Genomic DNA, 23,913 nt, shown 5'->3' with positions numbered 1-23,913 from the left:
TCAAAATAGTAGCGTGTACAGGCGAGAAATGGCAACGTTTTTAGTGAATTGCACATTAGGGCTGACCTTCGAATTTTTTTTGGCAATCGAAGCTTCGAGGGAGAATTTTTTTTTAATTTATTATAATATATATATATTTTTTTTATCTTATGTTGTGGGACTTGTACAGCACTTTGGTAAACTTTGTTGTTTTTAAATGTGCTCTATAAATAAAGTGGATTGGATTCATTAATTAAGTAGCCCCTTTTGTGACTGTGACGCAGCCAACAAGGTTTCACTCGGCTGTGCTGCCTGGGTGCAGTGGGGCTGCTCTCACAGCCAACGACATGACATTACATAATTATGTTGCAACCTTCGTCCATCAAGCAAACAATTATATTATATTTAATTTATAATTTATAATTATATCAGACAATGCACCTACAAAAGCAGATGATTACAATTAAATTAGCCAACTTGGTAACACATTAGTCATAGCAGCATAGCCTTATTAATGTTTTGTGTGGCGTCGCCGTCATGTACAACGATACTTATGTTTTTTTTAGGTGATTTGACAAAGTTGTTGTAGAGTTGTGATATGCCATTTTCTTCTGGCATATCTGGCACTCGGCTTTTTGGGCATTGTCTTTGCATATTTTAAAGTGTAACCACACGTCTGATGACTTCTTCGTCGACACGTCTGCTGCACATGTCCTTGTTGTTTTAAACACAGATAATCTCCAAGTGCTTGTTGTAGAGAGGTGGAGTCGAGGCGCCGCTTACTTTCGTTTCATTGGAATGGAGGCGGGAAGGTGCCTCTTACTTTCGTTTCATTGGAACGGAGGCGCAAGATTTTGGAGTCAAAATTAAATAAAAAAAAAAATTTAACCGATTAAAAAAAAAAAATTGTCCGAAGCTCGTGCCATCGAACGAAGCTTCAAAGCTTCGAAGTATTTAAGACAGCCCTATTGCACATATTGCTGCATAGCATAGTTTTCTGGGATTATACAGGATTATTCTAAAACTATAGTCATATTCACCACGGTATAAAACGGGAATGTATGGATACAATTTTTTATACTTTTCTTAATTTTTGCATACTTTTTGCATACTTCATTTTTATTATGTTTTTTGGTCAAATTTATTTAAATGTGGGTCTAGTCTATAAAATGCTGAAAAACTAAATAAAGCCAAGAGTGTGTACATTTGTATGTGTGTTTTGCTGACACAAAGAGAGAGAGAAAGAGAGACAGGCTGTGATACACCAAGCAATTTTTGGGGCAATGTAGAGGAGCCACAGGGTTAAAGATCTGTTGAAATAGTTTCCTGGCCAGATGTTCCCATGTGATTAAAGCAATAACACTGAGGCAGCTCCTTGGAGCACTGCTGCCAATCAGTGTTTCCCCAAAAGCTGTCCTGTGGATCAGTGACCTCAAAGAGAAGAGACCCATATGAAAATATAGTATAGTTTCCACTATAGACATATCACAGAAAAGCTAGTAGTGATTCAAGACAGTAGTCATGGAATATTATAGAAATGTGTGAATCACTAGGGTATTCCTGTGGTTTCAACATAGAACGTCTATGGTATTAGGTACACAGGAATACTATCACTTGTTTTTCTATGGGGGGTAGAGTGAAAGAGAGCAACAGAGAGAGAGGCCAGAGACTATCTGTCCTTACCAGATGGGACGTGCTCTCCGTTGACTTTAAGCGGGGTGAGGACGACCCGCGGCATCATCACGGCCTTCTTCCTCTGTCTCCCTGACTGCAGCACAGAGACATGAGGCAGGGACACAAGAGACATTCATATCTTCATTTGTTAATTAAAAAGTGTTTCTCTTTTTTTAGAGCACTCTGTTCCCAAACACATAATCCAATCAATATTTAGGAACACAGAGAAATAACCCCTGCAACAGACTGGAAGTAGCAGCATGATGGCCGGACGTGAGAGGCTTATGTTGGCGCTAAAGCAAAACACCACTTTTTAGGGATAGTTCAGATTTTTGTAACCCTAGCCTGATTTCGGTAGAGTCCTTTCTCAGCAGAATCCATGGTGTTCCTCATACTAGCTCCAGACCGTTAGCCTCAAACCAATGCAAAGTTAATGGCGTCAAGCTCCTGTCTGTACAAGCTGACTGAAGCTCAGACATTTTTTATCACAGGTAAGTAAGAAATAGGGTGTCTAAGGTTCCAGAAATGGGAAGTAACCCATTATTGTATTCTGGGGTCACTGCAAGTGCATCTCCCAGTGTATTTATATGGAGTCCAGCATGCAGAGAAAATAGCCTTGACCCAGATTTTTGCCCGTTTACCCGTCGGCAAGAGGAGCTCCTAATGGCCGGTGTGAAGAGTGAGGTGGTGCCTTCAGCGTCTGTTCAGCTTCCAGTGTGTTTCAGCCCCGAAATCTGAATTCACTATTTAAACCGAGATATAAAATCTGAAACTGCTCCACAGAGAATGAATAAACACTGATTTTATGTGCCCATGTGAGCTTTACTTAAAGCTACACTAGGGGTCGTTTTGAAGAAAATATTACCTCTACAATAATTGGTTAAAAATGCTTGAATATTGTTTATAAATCTCGACACAAATCCAAAAAGTTCACCCTTTGAAACAAAGTGACCCAACTTAGAGGATGTGATCTTTGTCTGGTAAATGTGGTGGGAGGGTAGGATCACCACAGATAAACAGATCATGTCTAGTTTCTAACTGTTATTTCTTTACCTCCAAAACTACCCGGTGCAGCTTTAACGTAATCGGCTCAGGAACCAGAATAGGTGCCGCCTGGGTATTTTCACGGTCACAATCTTTGCTGTATCCATTCTCTATGGAGTAGCTCTAGATTTAGCATCTTGATGACATCACATTCCTGCTTCTCCAGTCCGTGGCTCTGGGCAACTTAAAAAGGATAAATGTGTTTATATATAATATTTTCTTCTTCGAGACTAAATCTACAACTACTCTCCTTTGCAATTTTTCAATTGAGATGAGATGACAAAGAAAATCCATGGCTTTTTCCTTTCGGTGCTATGTATATCTAAATCAGTTCAGCATGTTTTACTCTCCATAGATAAGGCAGACATAATCTCTCTAATTGCTGTATGCTTTCTAGATTCATAATCCACCTGCAGACTGCACCTCTTAAGTGGTCCGCACACGGCGGACGAGCGACGTCGCCTGGCGATGTGATCCTCTGTCGCTCAACGACAATCGCTTGGCCCCCCACACCAGAGCCGACCGTTCAGGTATAATCTAGATATATGTGTCGCTCTGTCTAGCTGGGGGTGTAAGTATTGTTATGCACCTGCTGAGAGAGAATGTTTTTTCGCGGAAGACGCTGTTCTGTTCTCAACCATCATTTATTTGGACAATAAACCTTATAAACCACATCAGCTGCAGCCTGGACATTAAATCCACAACTTCTTTTGTTACCAGAGTATAAAAACACTAGTAGGTGCATCGTGGCGCATTGTTCATTCATTAGTTAATGACAAGCGGGTACTATAGCTTCTCCAACTAACGTTATTTATTTAAATTGTTCCTGTTAATAATAATGAACATAAGTAGCATGGTAATAATACGTAGGTTATTGATCAATGAATGTATTGATAAATTAATGGTGTACAAATGATACACCAATAGAAGTAATGTTATTTCCTCATTGTCCTTGCTGTGCCACTTGCCGTCACCTCAAAATAAAGGTTTTAGCCAGGCGACTGAAATTGCTACACGACCGTCACTTCAAAATCTCCTGCCGTGTGGGTTCTCTCATTCATAACAATGGAGGCGATAGAATTCTGTCGGTCGCCTCGCTTAAAAAATCGGTCGCCTCACAAATCGCCCGCCGTGTGCGGACCACTATAGTCATCTTGGAAAAACTATGATAGTCACATGTATTGCAGTGATGAACTATACTGAGCAGAGGGCATGTTTACACACCTCCAGTGTACTTTTTGTGTTCTCTGTCACAAAAATACTACACAACACGTGATCGTTTCCGGGAACCCCTTTCCTCCTACTGTGCTCTATAGCGCCAATTTCATCAACTAGTGGTCAAGAATTTCATTATACTGCAGGGATACTGCAGCACGGTGGTATAGTGGTTAACACTACAGCCTCACAGCAAGAAGGTCCTGGGTTTGATTCCCGCTTGGGGACCAGGTTGCTGGGTTGCCAGGTACCGAGGTGGGGTATCTTGTTGGTCTTTCTGTGTGGAGTTTGCATGTTCTCCCCGTGCTCGCAAGGGTTTCCCCTCCATGAAAAGAGATAAACCCAATGGAAAAACATGCAGAACAGATCGCTAACCCTGGCGAAGACAGACAGGAGCACTTGGATTGGTCAAGCACAGAGAAGAAATTTCATCGGTGACCCAAAATAATGCATGTGTGTTCCTATGTATCACCCATTGCATGTGTGTGTTCACTGCATGACTATGTTGCAATGTGTGCTAAGTATGAATAAAGACTTCTTCAAGTCAAGTTTAATCTTAACACTTTAACTGCCAGAAGACGAGTTTAGGCGTCCTTCCCCGCCATGCTCAAGTTGCCGAAGACGCCGTAACTCGTCTTTGATATCAATATTTCTAAAATCTGTGATCGGATTCATATTTCCCATCCGCTGGCCTGAGACCCACCAAAAAGCCCCACTGAACCCTCTAGCGGTTCAAGAGCGCCATCTGGTGGCCGATCGGCGCAATCGCCAAACATGAAGTTACTTGGACGATGTGCTGTTCAACCATATTACTTCCGGGCACTCGGTATATGTCCCGGCACTCTAGCTCGTCACAATACATAGCGATCCGTTGCCAATAACTCGATAAACAACATGATTTGGACGTATATACCATTATACAACCTGGAAATGGACCGGGTATTCCAACATCCCATAATAGGAAAATGTATACTCCACGTTCATCGCCCAACAGCGCGAGGAAGATACGGTAAGATTCAGCGTTATTTTTCAATGTCTTCTATACTAACTGATCTGATGAACATTTGACCCACATTAGATGAATGGTATAACGCTGCCCACGGAATTATAAACGCCCCCTCGCCCATCCGGTCAACATCAGATGATGTGTAGTAACTTCCAGAAGTCCGTCCAGTTGGATTTTTTTATATCGCGCCGATTGCTATCAAACTGTATTTGATCATCAATATAATGCATTTGGGGCTATAAATCACGTTCTGGAGAAAGCTGCAGAAAGAGATGAAAACATACTTATACTTTAGATCATATTTTAGTATGAATATGTGAATGAAAAAGTTTAACGTTCATACACCCTGAACAATACATATAGGACATTGAATGGGCCCTAATAATGGCAATTTAGCAATATAATTTAAAAGGTTATAGCCCTGCAAAGAAGGGGAACTTATCCATAGACAAATAGAGCTGGCAACCTATGGTATATCATGAATTTAGCCTTAGGCAATCAAAGTGTTAATCAAATTTTTTATTAGAAAATAAAATGGGGGGGGGGGGGGGGGTTGGCATTTGGTTAGAGAACGTTCGTAATTCATTTGAATAATTGCTTTATTTTTTTTCTCACCACAATCCTCCATTATCGTCCTCATACTTGCTCTGGCTAGTATGTCACAAACCAATGCAAAGTCAATGGGGTCGATCTCCTGTCTGTACGAGCTGACGGAGTGCGCTGAGACAGACTCCACAGTGCATACAGAGTAGATTTCAGTGAGCTCCAGTCAGCTTGTACAGACAGAAGCTCGACCCCATTGACTTTGCATTGGTTTGTGGCTAGTCACAGCTAGTGTGAGGAACAGCATGGAATGTGCTGAGAAAAAACATCATCATTGGTAAGTAAGAAATAGGGCTTTTGGTTCGACAACTATATAACCCTTTAAGTCTCCACATCAGAATCAGAATTGCATTGGTGCATTTGGTGACTATGCATGGTGGGCGTGGGCGATTGGGGGATGAGGTGGGAGGAGAGTGGTGGGCGGTTGGGGGATGAAGTGGGAGGAGAGTGGTGGGCGGTTGGGCGATGATGTGGGCGGTTGGGGGATGAGGTGGGAGGTTGGGGGATGAGGTGGGAGGATGGCCTGTGCTCAGGTGTCTGGTGTTGCTGGTCCTGATGGAGCAGCACTGTAACAGGAGTATCAGGTACGTAGTATCAGGTAACACCTGTAACAGGAGTCTCCAAGCCACATGTGTTGATACTCAGGAGTTCATAAGTTCACAGCTGGGGAGCTCCCTCGCCATATTACAACATTTCCTATGCAGCTGCAGTCATCCCCAACACGACTGATGTGGCTCATCTCGCGCTGGAGGCCACACGGGTTGACATTTTCCACTAATACCTGGTAGCACTGCAATGAAACAACGCTCGTTTGGATGAAGAAACTTAAAAGGTATAATCTGTAATGCCGTCAAACAGTGACCTCTAGGCAAAAGAGCGCCGCTTGGTACCACACTTTGTTTTACATGTTTTGTTTTGGTGTAGTGTGTGGGTTGTAGTTAAATGGGGATTAGGGATGTGCAAGAATAATCAGTACTTAGCCGGTCGCTGTAAATTAACCATATATATTAACGTTCATTCATTAAAAAAATTTATATATATGGGCGGCTGGGTGGCGCAGCGGACACTGCGCTTGTCACCAACGCAAGAGACACCGGGTTAGACTCCGGCTGTCGGTGTTGCCTCCGGCTTGGGCCAGTCGTCATACTAACTCAATTGGCAGAGTTGGCGGGTGGAAGTCGATGGGTGATAATCTGGACGTTGTGGACAGCGACTCCTACAGGTCGGTTGGGGACGCCTGCACAGCAGAGACAGGAAATGGCGGGGGTAGTGTGAGCCTGCCACACGTTACACCTCGCCAATGAGAGTCCGCGCTGGCAGGTGAAAAGATGCGACAGGCTGCCTCCTCGTGTATCGGAGGGGACACGTGATGCAAGGCTTCTATCCTCCCTACAACCGGCCAGTGGGGGGCATATGCGAGCAACGTTCAAGACAGGGGAGGGGAGAATTGGCACAGCGGGTAATTGGGATGAGAGAAAAAGAGAAAAAGTGGATACAAAAAAAAGGTATATATATATTATTTTGTATTAATTTTATAGGGTAAATGTGTATAAATGTTAAATAAAGTGAAGACATGATAATTTTTTTTATGTCGTATACGAGTAAATTAATTATGTCATGAGCATTTTTCTCACCGCCGCCAGAAAAGATTTCCATCTATACTAGCTCTCCTAGTAACACACCTCAAGACCTTTCACTACACTGGACATACATGTGCCTCAGTGTGAAGTATGTGTTGAGTTCTAACAGCATGTGCCTGTGTATTAAACTGTCAGTGGGAAGATTAATTGAGCACATGTGAAGTAGCCTACTGTAAACTGTGTGAAGTGAAGAAAGTGGAAAACAGGTGAAATGTAAAACAGACTTTTTCAAACGAGTCAGACCTTTGAAGGCTAAAGTCAGAAGAATCAACAGGCTGGCGATTATCAAAGGACTGTCTGGTCATGGGTTATCAAAGGACATACAATACGGCCCAAGAAAGACCCTGGGAATACCATTATGAAGCAGAAAAAGGTTGATGGCATCATGACTGTTTTGTGGGCTGTTTCAGACAAATTAACAAAATGGTTATGCACGCTTTTTATTGCCAGTTGTGTTGATGATTAATAAGGATAATTGATGACGAACATATCACTGTAGGCCCCACAGCTAGTGGGCGTTTGTGCTGTGTGGTGAAATTAGTCTGGTCAATTATAAGTTGTGGGCATATACTGTTTACTCAGAAGATGCAACAATATTTGTATTTATACAACAGGTAGGTCCGATCACGCATTGTGATTGGTCGAGAGCGTTCTAAACCATGAGTATATTAATCCAGTAGCTGCCATAAATCCTGCTCGCAGTTTGGGGTTGACGCAATTTCTCACTTGGACTAAGTCTAGCGGTCCCTGGACATGAAAAATCACAGAGGTGATGGTACGCCACAGCGGGCGAAATGGCCGCAGTCGCCAAATAAAAAATGGCTGCCTTCGACAGGTGAACAGGCCAAAAAAATTTAATAATAGATATCACTATGAAACTTCCCCAGTTTATTACTTACATAACAAATAAAAAAAATTATTGGAAGTTTTCTGAAATGTTATATTTATACATGCAAAGTAGGCATTACCTCGTAAAACATGCGGTAATTTGCATATACTAACTTTTGTTTCAGAGAGTAAATACACATGCAATACCTCCATTTAGCATGATTCTTGGATGAGAAATCCATTTCTGATATTCGTATAACCATTCTGGGCATACCACTGGCCAAGACGGTGATCAAAGGCACACATACTCACTGGAGATGACAGCATGAGCAAGGTGGGGACCAAACATGCAGCGTTGGTTTCTGGCCCAGTGCAGTATCTGACCCACTTTGGGGAGGCGGACACCTTGTCAGAGCAGGACACAGAACTTGCAGAGAAGTACTTAGTATGCGTTGTAACGGTCACAAATGTGCCTGTTGTATTTCTGTGTTGTCGTTTGGTTGCAGTGCCGTGTTTGGTCACTGGGTGTTGTTTGTGCCTAATGTAGCTACAGGTTTGGTTTTATTTAACCTGAGCCAGTGATTTCACTTCCTGCTTCACCCGACGTCTTGACAGCAGCGTCAAGCATCAACTTAATTATTTATCTAGTAACAATGTGGCTAGTGTTTGTGATCACCATTTTATTCATATAGTTGTGTACATCGTATGGTAATAGTCCTCTTTTTATATTGTTGTTAATAAATGGGTATGTAGTACAGAATCCCAGAAGATACAACGTCTGGTGGGCTACTTGCTTAACTATCCTGGTGCTATTGTTTTCGTTCTGACAAGTTGACGTTACACAGCCAGACACCGTTACAGCGTCTGGGCAGGGGCCAGGTCAAGTACGGCTGCTGAAACGTTTGATGACCTCAGGGGAGAGATATACACCAGTGCCAGTGCTGGGATTTACACTTTCCCCCCTACAACCAGTGTTGTCAGAGGCCATATCAAATGAGGCACCCTTCTTGTGCACAGGGCCTGCAAACCTGGGAGGGTCATCAAAGAGAAGTCGCCTATTCTCAGTCCTTGCCCCTCAATGGTGGAACGAACTTCCCACCACAGTTAGGACAGTCGAAACCCTTCCAATCTTTCGCTGTCGACTAAAGACGCACTTTCATTATTTTTGGCCAGCTTTTGGCATCATCTCTTGAGTTGTGCTTGGAGTCCGTTCCATATTACAACAGAATGTAAATAAAAGTGAGTAGAGAACAAAGTATTGATTGATTTATTGATATGACACAGGTTTCACTCTTAACACATTAACTGCCACGGAGTTTGCCGTCTCATACCACTCTCTGCCACCACTCTAAGCCTATGGAGATGTTTACCTTCTTTGCAGGGCTATAACTTTTTAAATTGTATTGCTAAATTGACATTACTATGGCCCATTCAACATCGATTATCTATCTTTCAGGATGTAGGAACGTTATACTTTTTCATTCATAGATTCATACGAAAAGACCGTCTAGAATATAAATATGTTTTTATCGTTTTCTGCAGTAATTCCTAGAACGTGAGTTATAGGCATAACCGCATATATAGATTATCAACTGCCGTTTGTTGCCAATACACGCTATATTAAAAATTTCAACTGTACATGATCCTAAACGTTATGACTGATCATGCGCGGATGAACGGGGGGGGGGGGGTCGTTTATAATTCCGTGATCGTCAGTAAATGCTTTATGTAGTATGGGTGATATATTGATCAGAGGAGTTTGCATTAATAATAATAAACAAACATGCTGAAACTGACGTCAGTGTCCTCTTACCGTTCGCAGATGAGACTGGAGGAAAAAGATCCCACTTATTTGACGGCGACCTACTAGATCCATTTCCGGTTTGTATAATAATAATAAACGCCCAAATCATATCGATTATTGAGTTATGGCAGCGATCCATATGTACAATGTGTGTCTAGAGTCCCGCAACAATATGTGAGTGCCGGACGCATTTCCCCGGTACACGGAGATCATCAGAGATCGATTTCCGGTTGTAACTCGCCCGATCACCACCAGGCGGCAGTATTGAAGCGTTGCAGAGTTGTGCAGGCTCCCACTGTATCAGCCGAGGCTGGGTGAGGGCATTCTGAATACCATGGTGGAAAAATTAAATATGATCTCAATAACGTCATACGCCGTGGAATGGCAGAATTAGCATGACCTTGAAACACGTTGTACGACGTTTTTGGCGCAGGATGTGTTAAGGTCAAATTCGTATCACACATGAATTTCATTAGACTTAATTACACCTGTTTTTCATATAGAAGGGTACATTGTGGCCTATGTCTTCGGTATAGCAAAATGATTATCAACATCACAACCAGCCAGAATGGTCATAACAACATCAGAAATGGATTCCCCATCCTAGAATAACGCAAAATGGAGGTGTTACATGTGTTGTGTATTTACTCTCAGAAACCAAAAAGTTAGTATATGCAAATTAGCACATGCATTATAAGGTAATGGCTTATTTGCATGTTTAAACATCAAATAAATGTTTTCTTTGTAGTTATGTGGATAATAAACTGGGGAAGTTTCATAGTGATATCTATTATTTTATTTGTTTGGCCTATTGTCGAAGTCAGCCATTTTTTATTTGGCGTCTGCGGCCATTTAGCCTGCTATGGCGGACCATCACCTCTGTGATTTTTCATGTCCAGGGACCCCTTGACTTAGTCCAAGTGAGAAATTGTGTCAACCCCAAATTGCGAGCAGGACTTATGGCAGCTACAGTATAACATGAGTATATTAACATGAGTATATTCATGATACACTCACGGTTAAATCACCATGAATATACATAGCAACAAGACATCTTTACGAACTATTTTTCTACGCCAAGTTCACTGAAATCAATATAAAATACCCTAGAATTGTCTGTATTCATCCTATATTTTTCCTGACGGTGCAACTTGCTGTATAGAAGCAATAATACACTCTAACCCATGGGATGTCATGAATATTGCCACTCTGTGATGCCTATGCCACTCAAGCTTCGCTTTCATAGCTGCGGGCGCATCACAACCGTGGCAATATTCATGACATCCCACGGGTTCTCGTGTATTATTGCTTAAATATTGGTTCTCTGCATATGGTGTTGTTTGTTGTGGAAGCGAGAATGACTACGTCATCATTTACACTCTCTGTCTGCACCTGTTCACACTACGACACAACCCCATCAAATGAAAACGGGAACTGTACTGTGGACATGAGTTTCAGTCAGTGTTGCTACTAATGATGAGTAAATTACAGTTATGTTGCAGGTGCGCTGTATTTTTGTAGTTAGCTAACATTATGCATTAGCAAGCACTTGTGTGACGATGAACAGCAGTGTTCTCATGGATGATCGCTGTGTGTAGCCTATGTTGTGCAGATGTCGTCTGGTAAGATTAGATATGTATTGTCGTGTTGAGAGAGAGAGAGAGATAATTAGAATGTGAAATGGGCAGATTGCACACACGGCAGACCACTTGGAACCACATTAAGTAAAAGAGAGAAAAAACACAGCTAACAGGTTTATCCGGTTAACCCATTCAGTGCCAACCACGAGATTAGTCGGGTTAACACGCCATGCGTTGAGTGCCAATACCCGAGAAAACTCTGGTTTTAATCGTTATTTCTTTTATTAGCAATATCCATTCATTTTTCATTCATCCAGCCTGACGTTATCATTGGGAATGGGTCTGAGCTTGAAAAGGGCAAATACCAATGCCTATCGTCTCCCGGATAGTATTGCACATCATTGGATTGGATTGGATGGGACTGTGCATCAGAGAAAAACTCCGGTGCGGGCAGAGAAAAACTTCCCATCTCGGGCAAGCAGTATCTGTTACCACATTCACTGGGGAGGCTCGGAGCAGCTTTCGATTATGTGTTTTGGTGCTATAACGTTGGATCAATAAACGCTATCAATATTTGGAATGGCGATCAGGAATTGGATTAATCTTTTTGCAGAACATCTGATCTGAGGTAAGGACTCTATGTTACCAGTCTTGGGGTAATCAGATGTTCCTATCACTGCCATCGCAGCGTGTGTGTGTGTGCGCGCGTAACGTTAGCCGTATCCACGGCATGGATAACCGATTTTTCAGCCCGCTTCTCTAGCGTACATAAGTACACATATACTATCGATAATCTAGCGTTTATTTGAAAACTATTCATATATCAGCCGAAAAATTACAACGTGTTTTGTGTATTCCAGTAAATGGCTATTATCGCGGATTTCTCTGGAATTCTCCAAAATTAAATCTCCAAAACTATATTCGTATTCAAACCGGTATAAAACGGAAATGTACCAATGAAAAAACAATCCGTTTCATACATGTTGACTGCAAGCAAGTCATTGATAAGCGAGGGGTGTTTTAGACCCATAGCCATAATTTAAGATATAGTTTAGGCGTTCGCAAATTTCCCCCGAACTCCCATTGACTTCCTTACTGGCACGCTAGCCCTAATATGGTCAAAGGGGCATGGCTCTGAATGAGTTAATGGATTACTGATGTTTTTGAACATTGAATACAATCCCTGAAATAAATGTTTGTTTACATGGAAGTCATACCTGTCTGGAGCGGCTGAGTCTCGTCTGGGCGTGTTGGGTCTGTGCATCGGTGCGTCCCTGTTGTCCTGCTGCCCTGCTGAGGCGGGTCTGTGGCTGGCTCGGAGCCTGGGGTTCTGTGGAGGATGAGGCGCTGGACGAGCTCTCATCTACAGAAGCTGTGGAGTGGGGGCAGGACAGGACAGTCAGAGGATATCAGCAGGGTACCACTCTTTTTGAGAAATCATTTTCCAGGAGTTTTCCAGGAACTGTCCAGGGTTTTTTCTCGACAATCTAGGAGAGCACTTGCTCAAAAACAGTCTATATTTTACAGTATAATTTAACCCGTTTTATTCCTCCTTTTTTAATGATGCAGGGTTCAGGATGAAGTGTCAAGTTCATTCCAGGTGACTCCTTCACCCATCACTGCAAACTGTACAATAAGGTCATCTGGCCTCCTGTTGTTGTTAGCAACAACTCCTTTGTGCCAACAATTCCTTGTAAATGGCGTAAGGAAATTACTGGGGAAGTAGCACTGTGCTGTAAATTGCCATAAAACTCAGAAAGAAAGAAAGAAATAATACAATAGGTGCCTCACTTTTGGTGCCTGGCCCCTAAATAAAATGAAAACTGTTACCCTATTCTCAGCTCTGCAGTATTCTTGAATAATGCCTTTCATTTTTGTCAACATGGTACAATATTGGGTACCAGTGGTTCCAGCTATGTGCAATAGCTTCGTTGCCTTGCCGTGCACGTTTAAATGTGCTCCAAGGCAGGCTCATTCACTGGGGACTGTTATAACATGCTGTGTTTTTTTCTTTTCTTTTTATCTGGGAAATAAACAGAGCCACACATCACACACACACACATTAAAAAACATGACTACACATGTACACACTATCTCTGATCTAGGCCACGGCTGCCTGTGTCACATGTAACCATAGCAACTAATACATCTGTAGATTGTAACATGACCATGAATCTATAGGTTCTCTGCTTTATTGTGCTGTAACATGAAGAAAATAATTTAGGTTCTTTGCTTTATTGTGCCGTAACGTGAAGAAAATAATCTATGTTATCTGCTTTATTTGTTTGAGCTCAACAACAGCAGGGCTATTATTATATTATATAAAACTCATATGCACATTAAGGTTTATTCTCACAATACCAGCCTGCTGTTGAGAGCAGAGCATCCGAGAGCTGGTTTAACAAGGGCCCCTTGTTTTGCCTTCAAGCAGTGCCTTCCCACGTAGCAAGTTGGGCCAATGTTGGCACCGACCCCATGACCTTTCCTCTAGCGCGATAACCAGGCCAAACTGAGAACAAGATATGTCATAAAGTAATGGCAGATGTGCCATAAAATTAGCTGTACACAATCATGACCCTAAGAGGAAGACATTACATCTATGGATTTTGGTGTCCCCATGACCTTTCCTCTAGTCCCACCGTGTGGCCAAACGTTACATTTTCAAATGAGCTCATCTCCTGATGCATTAGTCATAAAATATTGCATGTGAAAAACATGGCAAAGTGGGGACATTGTCCATGTGGTAGATAATTAGCCATTTGCATATTTAATATTTTCATATCTGTATGTATCTCCTTTATTTTAATTCCAGTTTTATATACCTTTTGTGTGAGTGAGATAGAGAGTGTTAGTGTGAGTCAGCGTTTCCGTTAGCCGGTAATTACCGGTATTTGACCGGCAAAATCTGTTGAAGTCCGACATATTTAATCTCTCCGGTCTTAATGTCCGGTGAAAATAATTCCCTGAGTCTAAGCACAATTTGATTATTTGAATTGTATTAACACTTTGACTGCCATGAAACGTCTTTTCACGTCATTGCTGGCCATGTTCAAGTTGCCGGGGGACGCTGTACAGCGTCCTTATATCAATATTTCAAAAATCTGCGATCGGATTCATATGTCCCCGCCGCTGGCCTGAGATCCACCAGCAGGACCCACTGAGCTCTCTGGCGGTTCAGGAGCGCCATCTGGTGGCCGATCGGCGCAATCGCCAAACAGGATGTTGAATAGAGGTTGTCATGACGACCGTAGTACTTCCGGGCGCTCGCTATAGTTCATGGGACTCTGGCTCGTCACGCTACACGGTGATCGATTGGCAATAACTCGATAAACAACATGATTTGGACGTATATACCATTATACAAGCTGGAGATGGACCGGGTAAAAATATATCCCATAATGATAAGATTTCTACTCGACGATGATCGCCCAACGGCGCGCGGAGACTGGGGTGAGTTTCAGCGTGTAACGTTACCGTCTTCGATACTAACTGCTATTATCAACATTTGACCCACATTAGATGATTGGTATAACGCTGCCCACGGAATTATAAACGCCCCCTCGCCTAGAGCTGCCGCGATAACCGCATTACCGCGGTATCGCTGTTGCATCACGCTCACCGCAGAGTTAGGCTGAATACCGCGTCACCGCTGTTTTTTATCATAATAATAAAGTTGGCTTGCGGCTTGCGGCTCTGCAGATATACCCTACTCGGTTCCAAGCGACCCTATTGGTCCAGCCTGGCTCTGCGGCTCTGCAGATACCCCCTACTCGACGCCTCTGAACGAAAACAGAACGCCGCCATCTTTACTGCCTCGCTAAGGATGCATTTCATTCAGGATTTGTTTGCGACAGAACCAAGTGCAATAAACAAAAAAGAATGGATTCACTGTGTATTCTGCCTTATTTATTGATGAAACAAAACCGACATCAACCCAATTTACCACCGAGCGGAGAGTTTAGTGTCACAACAAGATCGCTGATGTGTTAAGTTTGTTGTTGTTATCCGATATACACGAGAGGTAACGTTAAACCCGGGTTTGCTTGGTAGAATACACAATGAGAGGTAACGTTAGCTTTGGCAGAATAGACGCAACGAGAGTCTGGTTAATGTTGTTATTGATTGATTGATTGAAACTGTGTTAAACTCTGGCTTGCTGCATCTATGCCCACGGAGCTTTCAGTGTACACAAGCGAGCGGCGGCGGCCCCGCCTGCATCCCCATTCCCCAAACGGAGTAGTACCTGGCTGCAGTGGAAAAGGAACGAAGTACCAGGTGCCTAAAGCGGGTCGAGTCGAGTAGGTAATATGCAGTGGAAAAGCGCCATTAGACTAGAGGCAGGCTATAAGAGTAGACTAATACAAAAAAAAAATCATTCAAACTTTTTTTTTTTTTGTGCGCACTGTGCGGTAACTACCGCGGCGGTAGGAAATATTGCGCAAATTCGTGCGGTAAGGAAAATATCAATACCGCGGCAGCTCTACCCTCGCCCATCCGGTCAACATCAGATGACGTGTAGTAACTTCTAGAAGTACGTCTAGTTGGAATTTTTTATATCGCGCTGATTGCCATCAAACTGTATTTCATCATCAATATAATGCATTTGGGGCTATATATCACGTTCTGGAGAAAGCTGCAGAAAGAGATGAAAACATACTTATACATTAGACCATACTTTACTATGAATATGTGAATGAAAAAGTTTAACGTTGCTACACAATGAACAATACATATAGGACTTTGAATGGGCCCTAATAATGGCAATGTAGCAATAGAATTTAAAAAGTTATAGCCCTGCAAAGAAGGGGACTTTCTCCATAGACAAATAGCGCTGGCAATCTATGGTATATCATGAATTTAACCTTAGGCAACCAAAGTGTTAAAATAGGCTAAAATTAAATAGCCTATGCGATGAACGAAACAATCATTACATTTGTTTCATCGTTGCTTCTAATAATGACAACGACGTTGTCAGCGAGAGCTTAGTGCTGGGTGTGCGAACTTTTGTGAAGCTGCAGAGCCGGAGCAGCAGCAGCACAGTGCAGTACTCCAGCAGTACTCCAATTCAGCCATTTGCAATTCAATGTTGGGTGGGGGGCGCTGCTGTGCGGTCCCCAGAAAAGAGCCAATAACAGCTGAATCTGCTGCTCTGCATCGACATACTCTCGCAAATAAGTCATAAGTCATTGGGAGGTGGAGAGAGAGAGAGTCGTCACGCAAACCCACGATAATGTTGCCGTCTCTCTCTGCCAAATTTCTCAGTTCTTCGCTTGATATAATTAATACAAATGTCCAATATAACGGAATTCGTTAGCTCATAAAAATGTGATTATAACAGACTGTTGTTTATTAATGTCGGGCGACTGCCCACAGACACCTATTTGATTTAAAGTCGGCAGCAGCACGAGTCTCGGGACTTATTTTATTTGGAATATAATGACTTTATACGCAAAAGTAGCCTAGTTTTAAGTAAAATTATTATAAATCTACATGCCTTGATGATGTCATTCTTTTGTTTTGTTGTCATTCTTTTGCCTATCAATTGTTTTTAAGCTCAATAAACTCTGACCGGAATTTCTCTCATTTGACTGGTAGATTGAAATCTACCGGACACTGAGGCCGGCAACAATTTTTTCTAACGGAAACCCTGGTGTGAGTGTGAGTGAGAGTGAGAGTGAGAGTGAGAGAGAGTGTAGTGGAGTTTATTGTCTAGAACCACAAGGAGTCAGTGGAGGTGTAGTAATGGAGTTTATTGTCTAGATTAGAACCACAAGGAGTCAGTGGAGGTGTAGTAGTGGAGTTTATTGTCTAGAACTACAAGGAGTCAGTGGAGGTGTAGTAGTGGAGTTTATTGTGGAGCCAGGCTGTGGCGGCGTGGGCCTTACCGTCATTCTCTCCACTGGCGGCGGCGGTGGTCTCGGTGGAGTCGCAGCTCTCCTGCTCCTCTGCGGTGCCGGCTGAGGCCGGGCCGGGGCTAGCTGTGGTACTAGTGGTGCCGGCGGTGCTGGGGGCAGTGGTGGTGGCAGCAGTGGTGGTGCTGGCCGCATCTGTCGCCGTCTCTGACGCTGTGGAGGTCTTGGTCCACTGGAGGGAGTTCTTCTGCAATGGGGGCATGGGACAAGAGTCTGGGATGATTTCACCTCAGAGAAGAAGTGGTTCATCAGAGGAGCAAAAAAAAGTATGCCTTTTCTTTTTGGCCAGTTCAATAGACCCTTTACCGTTGCTCAACAATGATGATGTTTCTAGACAAAACTGTGCTTTTCTCTCCGATATGCATATGCACCTTTTGGAGAGACTCCAGGGCACTGATCCAGGAATAGTTTGAATGAAACCATGTGACGTCCCAACAATTTGTCCGTGCAAGCATGTCTCTGGGGTCTCTCCTCAAAAAATGTGCGTGCAGTTTGGAGACAAAAACTAGTTTTGTAACCATTATTTTCAGTGTTTGGCCATTTGGATGTCTTGAACTACCGTATTTTTGTTTCTTGAAGAAGTGAATTATCAACCGTATTGTGTAAACCTCTAAAATACTGGGTTGATATGTCTATTTTATGTGTATCTGCCAATTTAATGGTTTTATGTCTATTTCATATGTATCCGTGACAATCAAACCATAAACAAAGAGGCCCATTAAGATGTTAGATACTAATATGAAAGGTTATGTGATTTAATGTTTTATGCCTTATCTTGACTTTGTCTATTTTGCTGCAGTCTATTTTATGCCTAATTCTACGTCTGCACTTTATGCATTGCTCTTGATCTGCCAATTATGTGCTCATTTTATGCCTATGTCTTTTTTACTGCTGTGAAGCACTTTGAGCAGCAATTCTTGTGTGAAAGGTGCTATACAAATAACGTTTATTATTATTACACACTGGGGCTATGTAGCTGGCTAGTTCTAAGACATTTACGTAGATCTGAGAAAAGACTCGAGCATCGGAAATACATGTGGATTGCAGTATTCGGTTGTGGATGGTTAACATCTTTCTTTGCATGTTGTGGTGTGGATTAAAAGCTTTTTTTGTTTCTGGAGACATTAGCTGCCCAGCTCACTCAGAACATGGGCAGAACCTCAATCATGGGTCTTGGTAAGTCAGCCAATGGCTATACACTCAACTGGCAAATATAGCATACCCTAACATAATATATCATAATTTGAACTATCCCTAACTAATACAGAAATTGTCTTGAAGCTAGAGCCATATGAAATCCGCGTTCACGGAATCGCGGACGGAATCGCGGAATTGAGCAATAAAAATGGGGGGGGAAAAAGGGGAAAAAAATAATGTTGTGGGACTTGTACAGCACTTTGTTCAACTTTGTCAGTGCTGTAAAGTTTAAACCTTTTTAAATCTTAGACAAACAAAACACTTTGCTTTCATGAAATATTGTAAGCCGTCATTTGAGGCTTTATAAAAGCAGCACAATGAACACAAATCTGTCAGTGCCGAGTCCGACCTCATCTTAAATAACAAACAGCATTGCTTGTTGTAGTTAACAAAGAGAGGCAGAGTTGATTTTGCACACAAAAAAAAAAAAGTATAATTTTTTTATTTTTTTTTAATAATCAAATTTTATTAAAAAAAATAAAATAAAAAAAATTCATATTCGAATCCCATGCCCATCGAACGAAGCTTCGAAGTATTTAAGACAGTCCTATTAACACTTTGACTGCCGGGACACGTCTTTTCACGTCTTTGCTGGCCATGCTAAAGTTGCCGGGGGACGCTGTACAGCGTCCTTATATCAATATTTCAAAAATCTGCGATCGGATTCATATTCCCCCTCCGCTGGCCTGAGATCCACCAGCAGGACCCACTGAGCTCTCTGGCGGTTCAGGAGCGCCATCTGGTGGCCGATCGGCGCAATCGCCACACAGGATCTTGAATAGAGGTTGTCATGACGACCGTAGTACTTCCGGGCGCTCGCTATGGTTCATGGGACTCTGGCTCGTCACGCTACACGGTGATCGATTGGCAATAACTCGATAAACAACATGATTTGGACGTATATACCATTATACAAGCTGGAGATGGACCGGGTAAAAATATATCCCATAATGATAAAATTTCTACTCGACGATGATCGCCCAACGGCGCGCGGAGACTGGGGTGAGTTTTAGCGTGTAACGTTACCGTCTTAGATACTAACTGCTATTATCAACATTTGACCCACATTAGATGATTGGTATAACGCTGCCCACGGAATTATAAACGCCCCCTCGCCCATCCGGTCAACATCAGATGACGTGTAGTAACTTCTAGAAGTACGTCTAGTTGGAATTTTTTATATCGCGCTGATTGCCATCAAACTGTATTTCATCATCAATATAATGCATTTGGGGCTATATATCACGTTCTGGAGAAAGCTGCAGAAAGAGATGAAAACATACTTATACATTAGACCATACTTTACTATGAATATGTGAATGAAAAAGTTTAACGTTGCTACACAATGAACAATACATATAGGACTTTGAATGGGCCCTAATAATGGCAATGTAGCAATAGAATTTAAAAAGTTAAATGGACTGTTATATCTTATTAAATTGTGGAAATGTATTCATTCCCACTTATTAAACACTATTTCTGATGGTAAAATGTGCGTACAAAGCAAAATACAGAATTGTGAAATATTAAAACGGAAAAAACGGAATTTGGAAAAAAATCAAATGGAATTTGGAAAAAAATTCAACGGATTTCATATGGCTCTAATTGAAGCCTGGCTATTCCAAGTGAGTGGAGAAAGGGTTTTGAACCACACCCCAGCAGGGAGAAAGGGTTTTGAACCACACCCCAGCAGGGAGAAAGGGCTTTGACCCACACTCCAGCATGGAGAAGGGGCTTTGAACCACACTCCAGCATGGAGAAGGGGCTTTGAACCACACTCCAGCATGGAGAAGGGGCTTTGAACCACACTCCAGCATGGAGAAAGGGCTTTGAACCACACTCGAGCATGGAGAAGGGGGTTTGAACCACACTCCAGCATGGAGAAAGGGCTTTGAACCACACTCCAACATGGAGAAAGGGTTTTGAAACCAGGAGCGGTGAAACACATGTAATCTTGTACAAACATTACGAAGAAATTGTACAAACATTACGAACACTTCTGACAAATGACTACTGTGCCTGTGAAGCGAATATAACAGTGCTGAGCATGTAGGTTTCCAGATACAACCCTTGTTATTTAATTTTCAAGTCATCTGTTACTGAGGTTCAATACAGCCCCGAAAAATGTGTTTACCTACAAAATCGAACTGTTAAGACAGAAAGAAAAAAAGATAACCATTATTTACGTCAGGATAAATTGGTTCTACTAATTCATTCTATAATGATATTAAGACACTTAACCCCTAATTGCTCCCGATGAGCAGGTTGGCTCCTTGCATGGTTGAATGTGTGAGAGAATGGGTGAATGTCAGGAACAAAATTGCAAAGCGCTTTGGATAAAAGCACTATATAAAAGCACCATTTAAGACACCATTTCAATTGAACATGAAATTGTTTGTAAATCATCAGCCTCCTTGTAATTGGCAGGTGTTCTGTGGTTCCAATGATTATGCTCTATAATGATATGAACAATGGTATATAGATTATATCATACCTGCCATAAAGGCATACTTTCAGGTCTTCCTAATGTACTGGTCCAGCCGAGCAGGCCTGTAGGTACTAATGTACTGGTCCAGCCGACCAGGCCTGTAGGTACTAATGTACTGGTCCAGCCGACCAGGCCTGTAGGTACTAATGTACTGGTCCAGCCGACCAGGCCTGTAGGTACTTAGCCCCTTTCGTGACTGCGATGCAAGCCATGATTTTAAATGTTTATTAGCAACGCCGAGCTTTCAAACCCCGCCGCGTGTGTGTGTGTGTGTGAAACCCTAATTGAACGCTGGGTACCTTTGAAATTTATATCTGATATATTTTGGACCCACCGCTAGTTTTTAAGCAGTGCTTGGTGGTGCAAATTAACCTGGCTATAAGTGACTGCGTATTCGAGCCCCTGGCTTGCATCGCAGTCACGAAAGGGGCTAGTAGGTACTGTACCTTGAGTGTGAGCAGGCCTGTAGGTACTGTACCTCGAGTGTGAACAGGCCTGTAGGTACTGTACCTTGAGTGTGAACAGGCCTGTAGGTACTGTACCTTGAGGGGGCTTTCTCACTGCCATTCAGGGTCGAATCAGCTCCGCTCCGTCCTCGCTCAGTCCTTCCCCCCTCCCTCTCCCTCTAGTTTGCGTACACACTGCAGGTTTTATTTACGGTTTGTGTTTTGAGCGTGTAAGCTTGCCGTAACATACGGTGGTGGAAACTGGATGCTGATATAAAGAAACGAATAACCAATAAATATGAAGTTATATTTGAACCTGTTGTCAAGCCTTGTCAATATAACCCACCCCCTGTTCTCACGAATGGAACTGGTGTCGTGGAGTCCGCTTTGAGCGTTTTCCAGGGTTAACGCTAACGCTAAGCTAACGTTAGCCTATTTATTACTAGTTAGCAGCTAACATTGCTTGTGTCAATTATATCGTCATTGATCTACCGGTCGATCACGACCGACTGGTTGGGCACCACTGGTCTATAGAAATAAATGCATTCGAACAAGAAACCAATGTATAGTAGACATAGCAATGGCAAAACAAGTTGCCAGGCCTAATGCGAGGCAGGGAAGTATTGTGCTTGTAACGTGGCTTCATATTTTCATCCACTGCAGCCGTGAGGCTCAACATGCTTGTTTGGTTGAGGTCTGAACTCGCCAAATTGCCCATAAATATAGTTTTTGTGGGTATTGTCCAGTTGTTGCTGTATGTTTTTATCTGCCCAAAATTCAAGCAAGCCTGAAAGTATTACAGTAAGCTACCACGCCCCCCGCTCCCACTGGCGCGCACCCGAGACCACCTATTCCAGCGGTCCAGGTTTGGAGTGAATCAGCGTCCCTGGGGACGCGGGGGAGCGTTCTCAGTAGGACGACCACAACCTATTTGGGTGCGATCGGGCTGTGATTCGACCCCGAATGGTTAGTGAGAAAGCAGCCCCCCCCCCCCCCCCCCGGCCTGTAGGTACTGTACCTTGAGTGTGAGCAGGCCTGTAGGTACTGTACCTTGAGTGTGAGCAGGCCTGTAGGTACTGTACCTTGAGTGTGAGCAGGCCTGTAGGTACTGTACCTTGAGTGTGAACAGGCCTGTAGGTACTGTACCTTGAGTGTGAGCAGGCCTGTAGGTACTGTACCTTGAGTGTGAACAGGCCTGTAGATACTGTACCTTGAGTGTGAACAGGCCTGTAGGTACTGTACCTTGAGTGTGAACAGGCCTGTAGGTACTGTACCTTGAGTGTGAACAGGCCTGTAGGTACTGTACCTTGAGTGTGAACAGGCCTGTGGGTACTGTACCTTGAGTGTGAGCAGGCCTGTAGGTATTGTACCTTGAGTGTGAACAGGCCTGTAGGTACTGTACCTTGAGTGTGAGCAGGCCTGTAGGTATTGTACCTTGAGTGTGAACAGGCTCATGCGTCCAGGCAGCTTGAAGAAGATGCTGTCCTTGACCCGGTCTCCTCTCACCTGGGAGTGCAGCATCGTGACCAGACAGGCCAGGGGAGCCGTACCACTGAACAGACAAGCATTCACTTCAGTTCAAGCTTATGTTGTTTTAGGATTCATCATTATTATTAATATTATTATTATGCATTTTAAACAAGTTGGTGACAAGAGTTTCCCCAATTAGTAAAAAAAAATGTAGATACAATTGATAGATCGGCCATAACACATTTGACAATTCAGGACAGTCAGGGACAAAGTGTTTTAACAGGGGGAGTGGCCTTCTGTTCATTACTCTATAAATGCTCATAGGACGATAACTCAGTAGGCTGGGGGGCGTGGCCTTCTGTTCATTAGACTATAACCTTGTTCCCAGTTTTATCTCCTCCGTGAGATAAAGCCTGGTAAAGAACTACTGCCGAAAGTGTGTATGGGGTAGAATTTCCGGTGTATGTACTTCCCCTGGAAGCTGCCTCCGAATGGACCAAACTTTACCCGAATCCTGTCGGCAAACAAGCTAGAACGTCCCGGTCATGTAGTAAATTCTTCAGGCAAAGCCGTTGCAGTGGCTTAAACGAGGAAATATTGTGCACGTTCTATAATTGTTTTGTCGAAACCGGAAAACCTGTATCCTGTACTTCTGTTTACACAATTTAGGAGGCATATCTTTACCAGCCTTCTGTTCATTAGACAAGACTATGATGCCGATGCTGAAGACCAGGACTAGATGTGACTGATGGGCCAATCAGAGCAGCTAGATGTGACTCATGGGCCCATCAGAGTAACCTATGTTTATTATGTAATATTTCAGAGGAAGCCGATTGGATATCGGAAATGACTTGATTCTGTTGATATCAAGGGGGAATGGGGGATAGACATCAAAGGGCTTTAGTCATAATTTTCACAACAACAACAACAACAACAGCTCTCACAATTTGGGTAAGTTTACATCAACATACCTTCTGTAAAAAATAGTGTGAGATTGAAAAACCTGACTTTCATTGTACTGCATCTT

General features: G+C 42.8%; 1 protein-coding gene across 2 annotated transcripts in view; it reads right to left on the bottom strand.

The window, feature by feature from the left end:
- Nucleotides 1-22,964, bottom strand: part of asxl1 (ASXL transcriptional regulator 1) — a 45,415-nt gene extending 22,451 nt beyond the window's left edge. For both annotated transcript variants that reach the window (XM_084333893.1, XM_084333894.1), the window contains exons 1-4: nt 22,851-22,964; nt 17,259-17,472; nt 12,591-12,745; nt 1,663-1,747 (exon numbers count right to left, since the gene is read on the bottom strand). In XM_084333893.1, coding sequence (XP_084190019.1) covers nt 1,663-1,747; nt 12,591-12,745; nt 17,259-17,472; nt 22,851-22,937 — 541 coding nt within the window. In that variant the 5' untranslated portion in view covers nt 22,938-22,964. The remainder of the gene's footprint in view (nt 1-1,662; nt 1,748-12,590; nt 12,746-17,258; nt 17,473-22,850) is intronic.
- Nucleotides 22,965-23,913: the final 949 nt, after the last annotated feature.

Source organism: Notolepis coatsorum (assembly GCF_963971535.1).
Source record: "Notolepis coatsorum genome assembly, chromosome: 17".
NCBI classification, from domain to species: domain Eukaryota; kingdom Metazoa; phylum Chordata; class Actinopteri; order Aulopiformes; family Paralepididae; genus Notolepis; species Notolepis coatsorum.
This window is presented reverse-complemented; position numbering and strand designations above follow the sequence as displayed.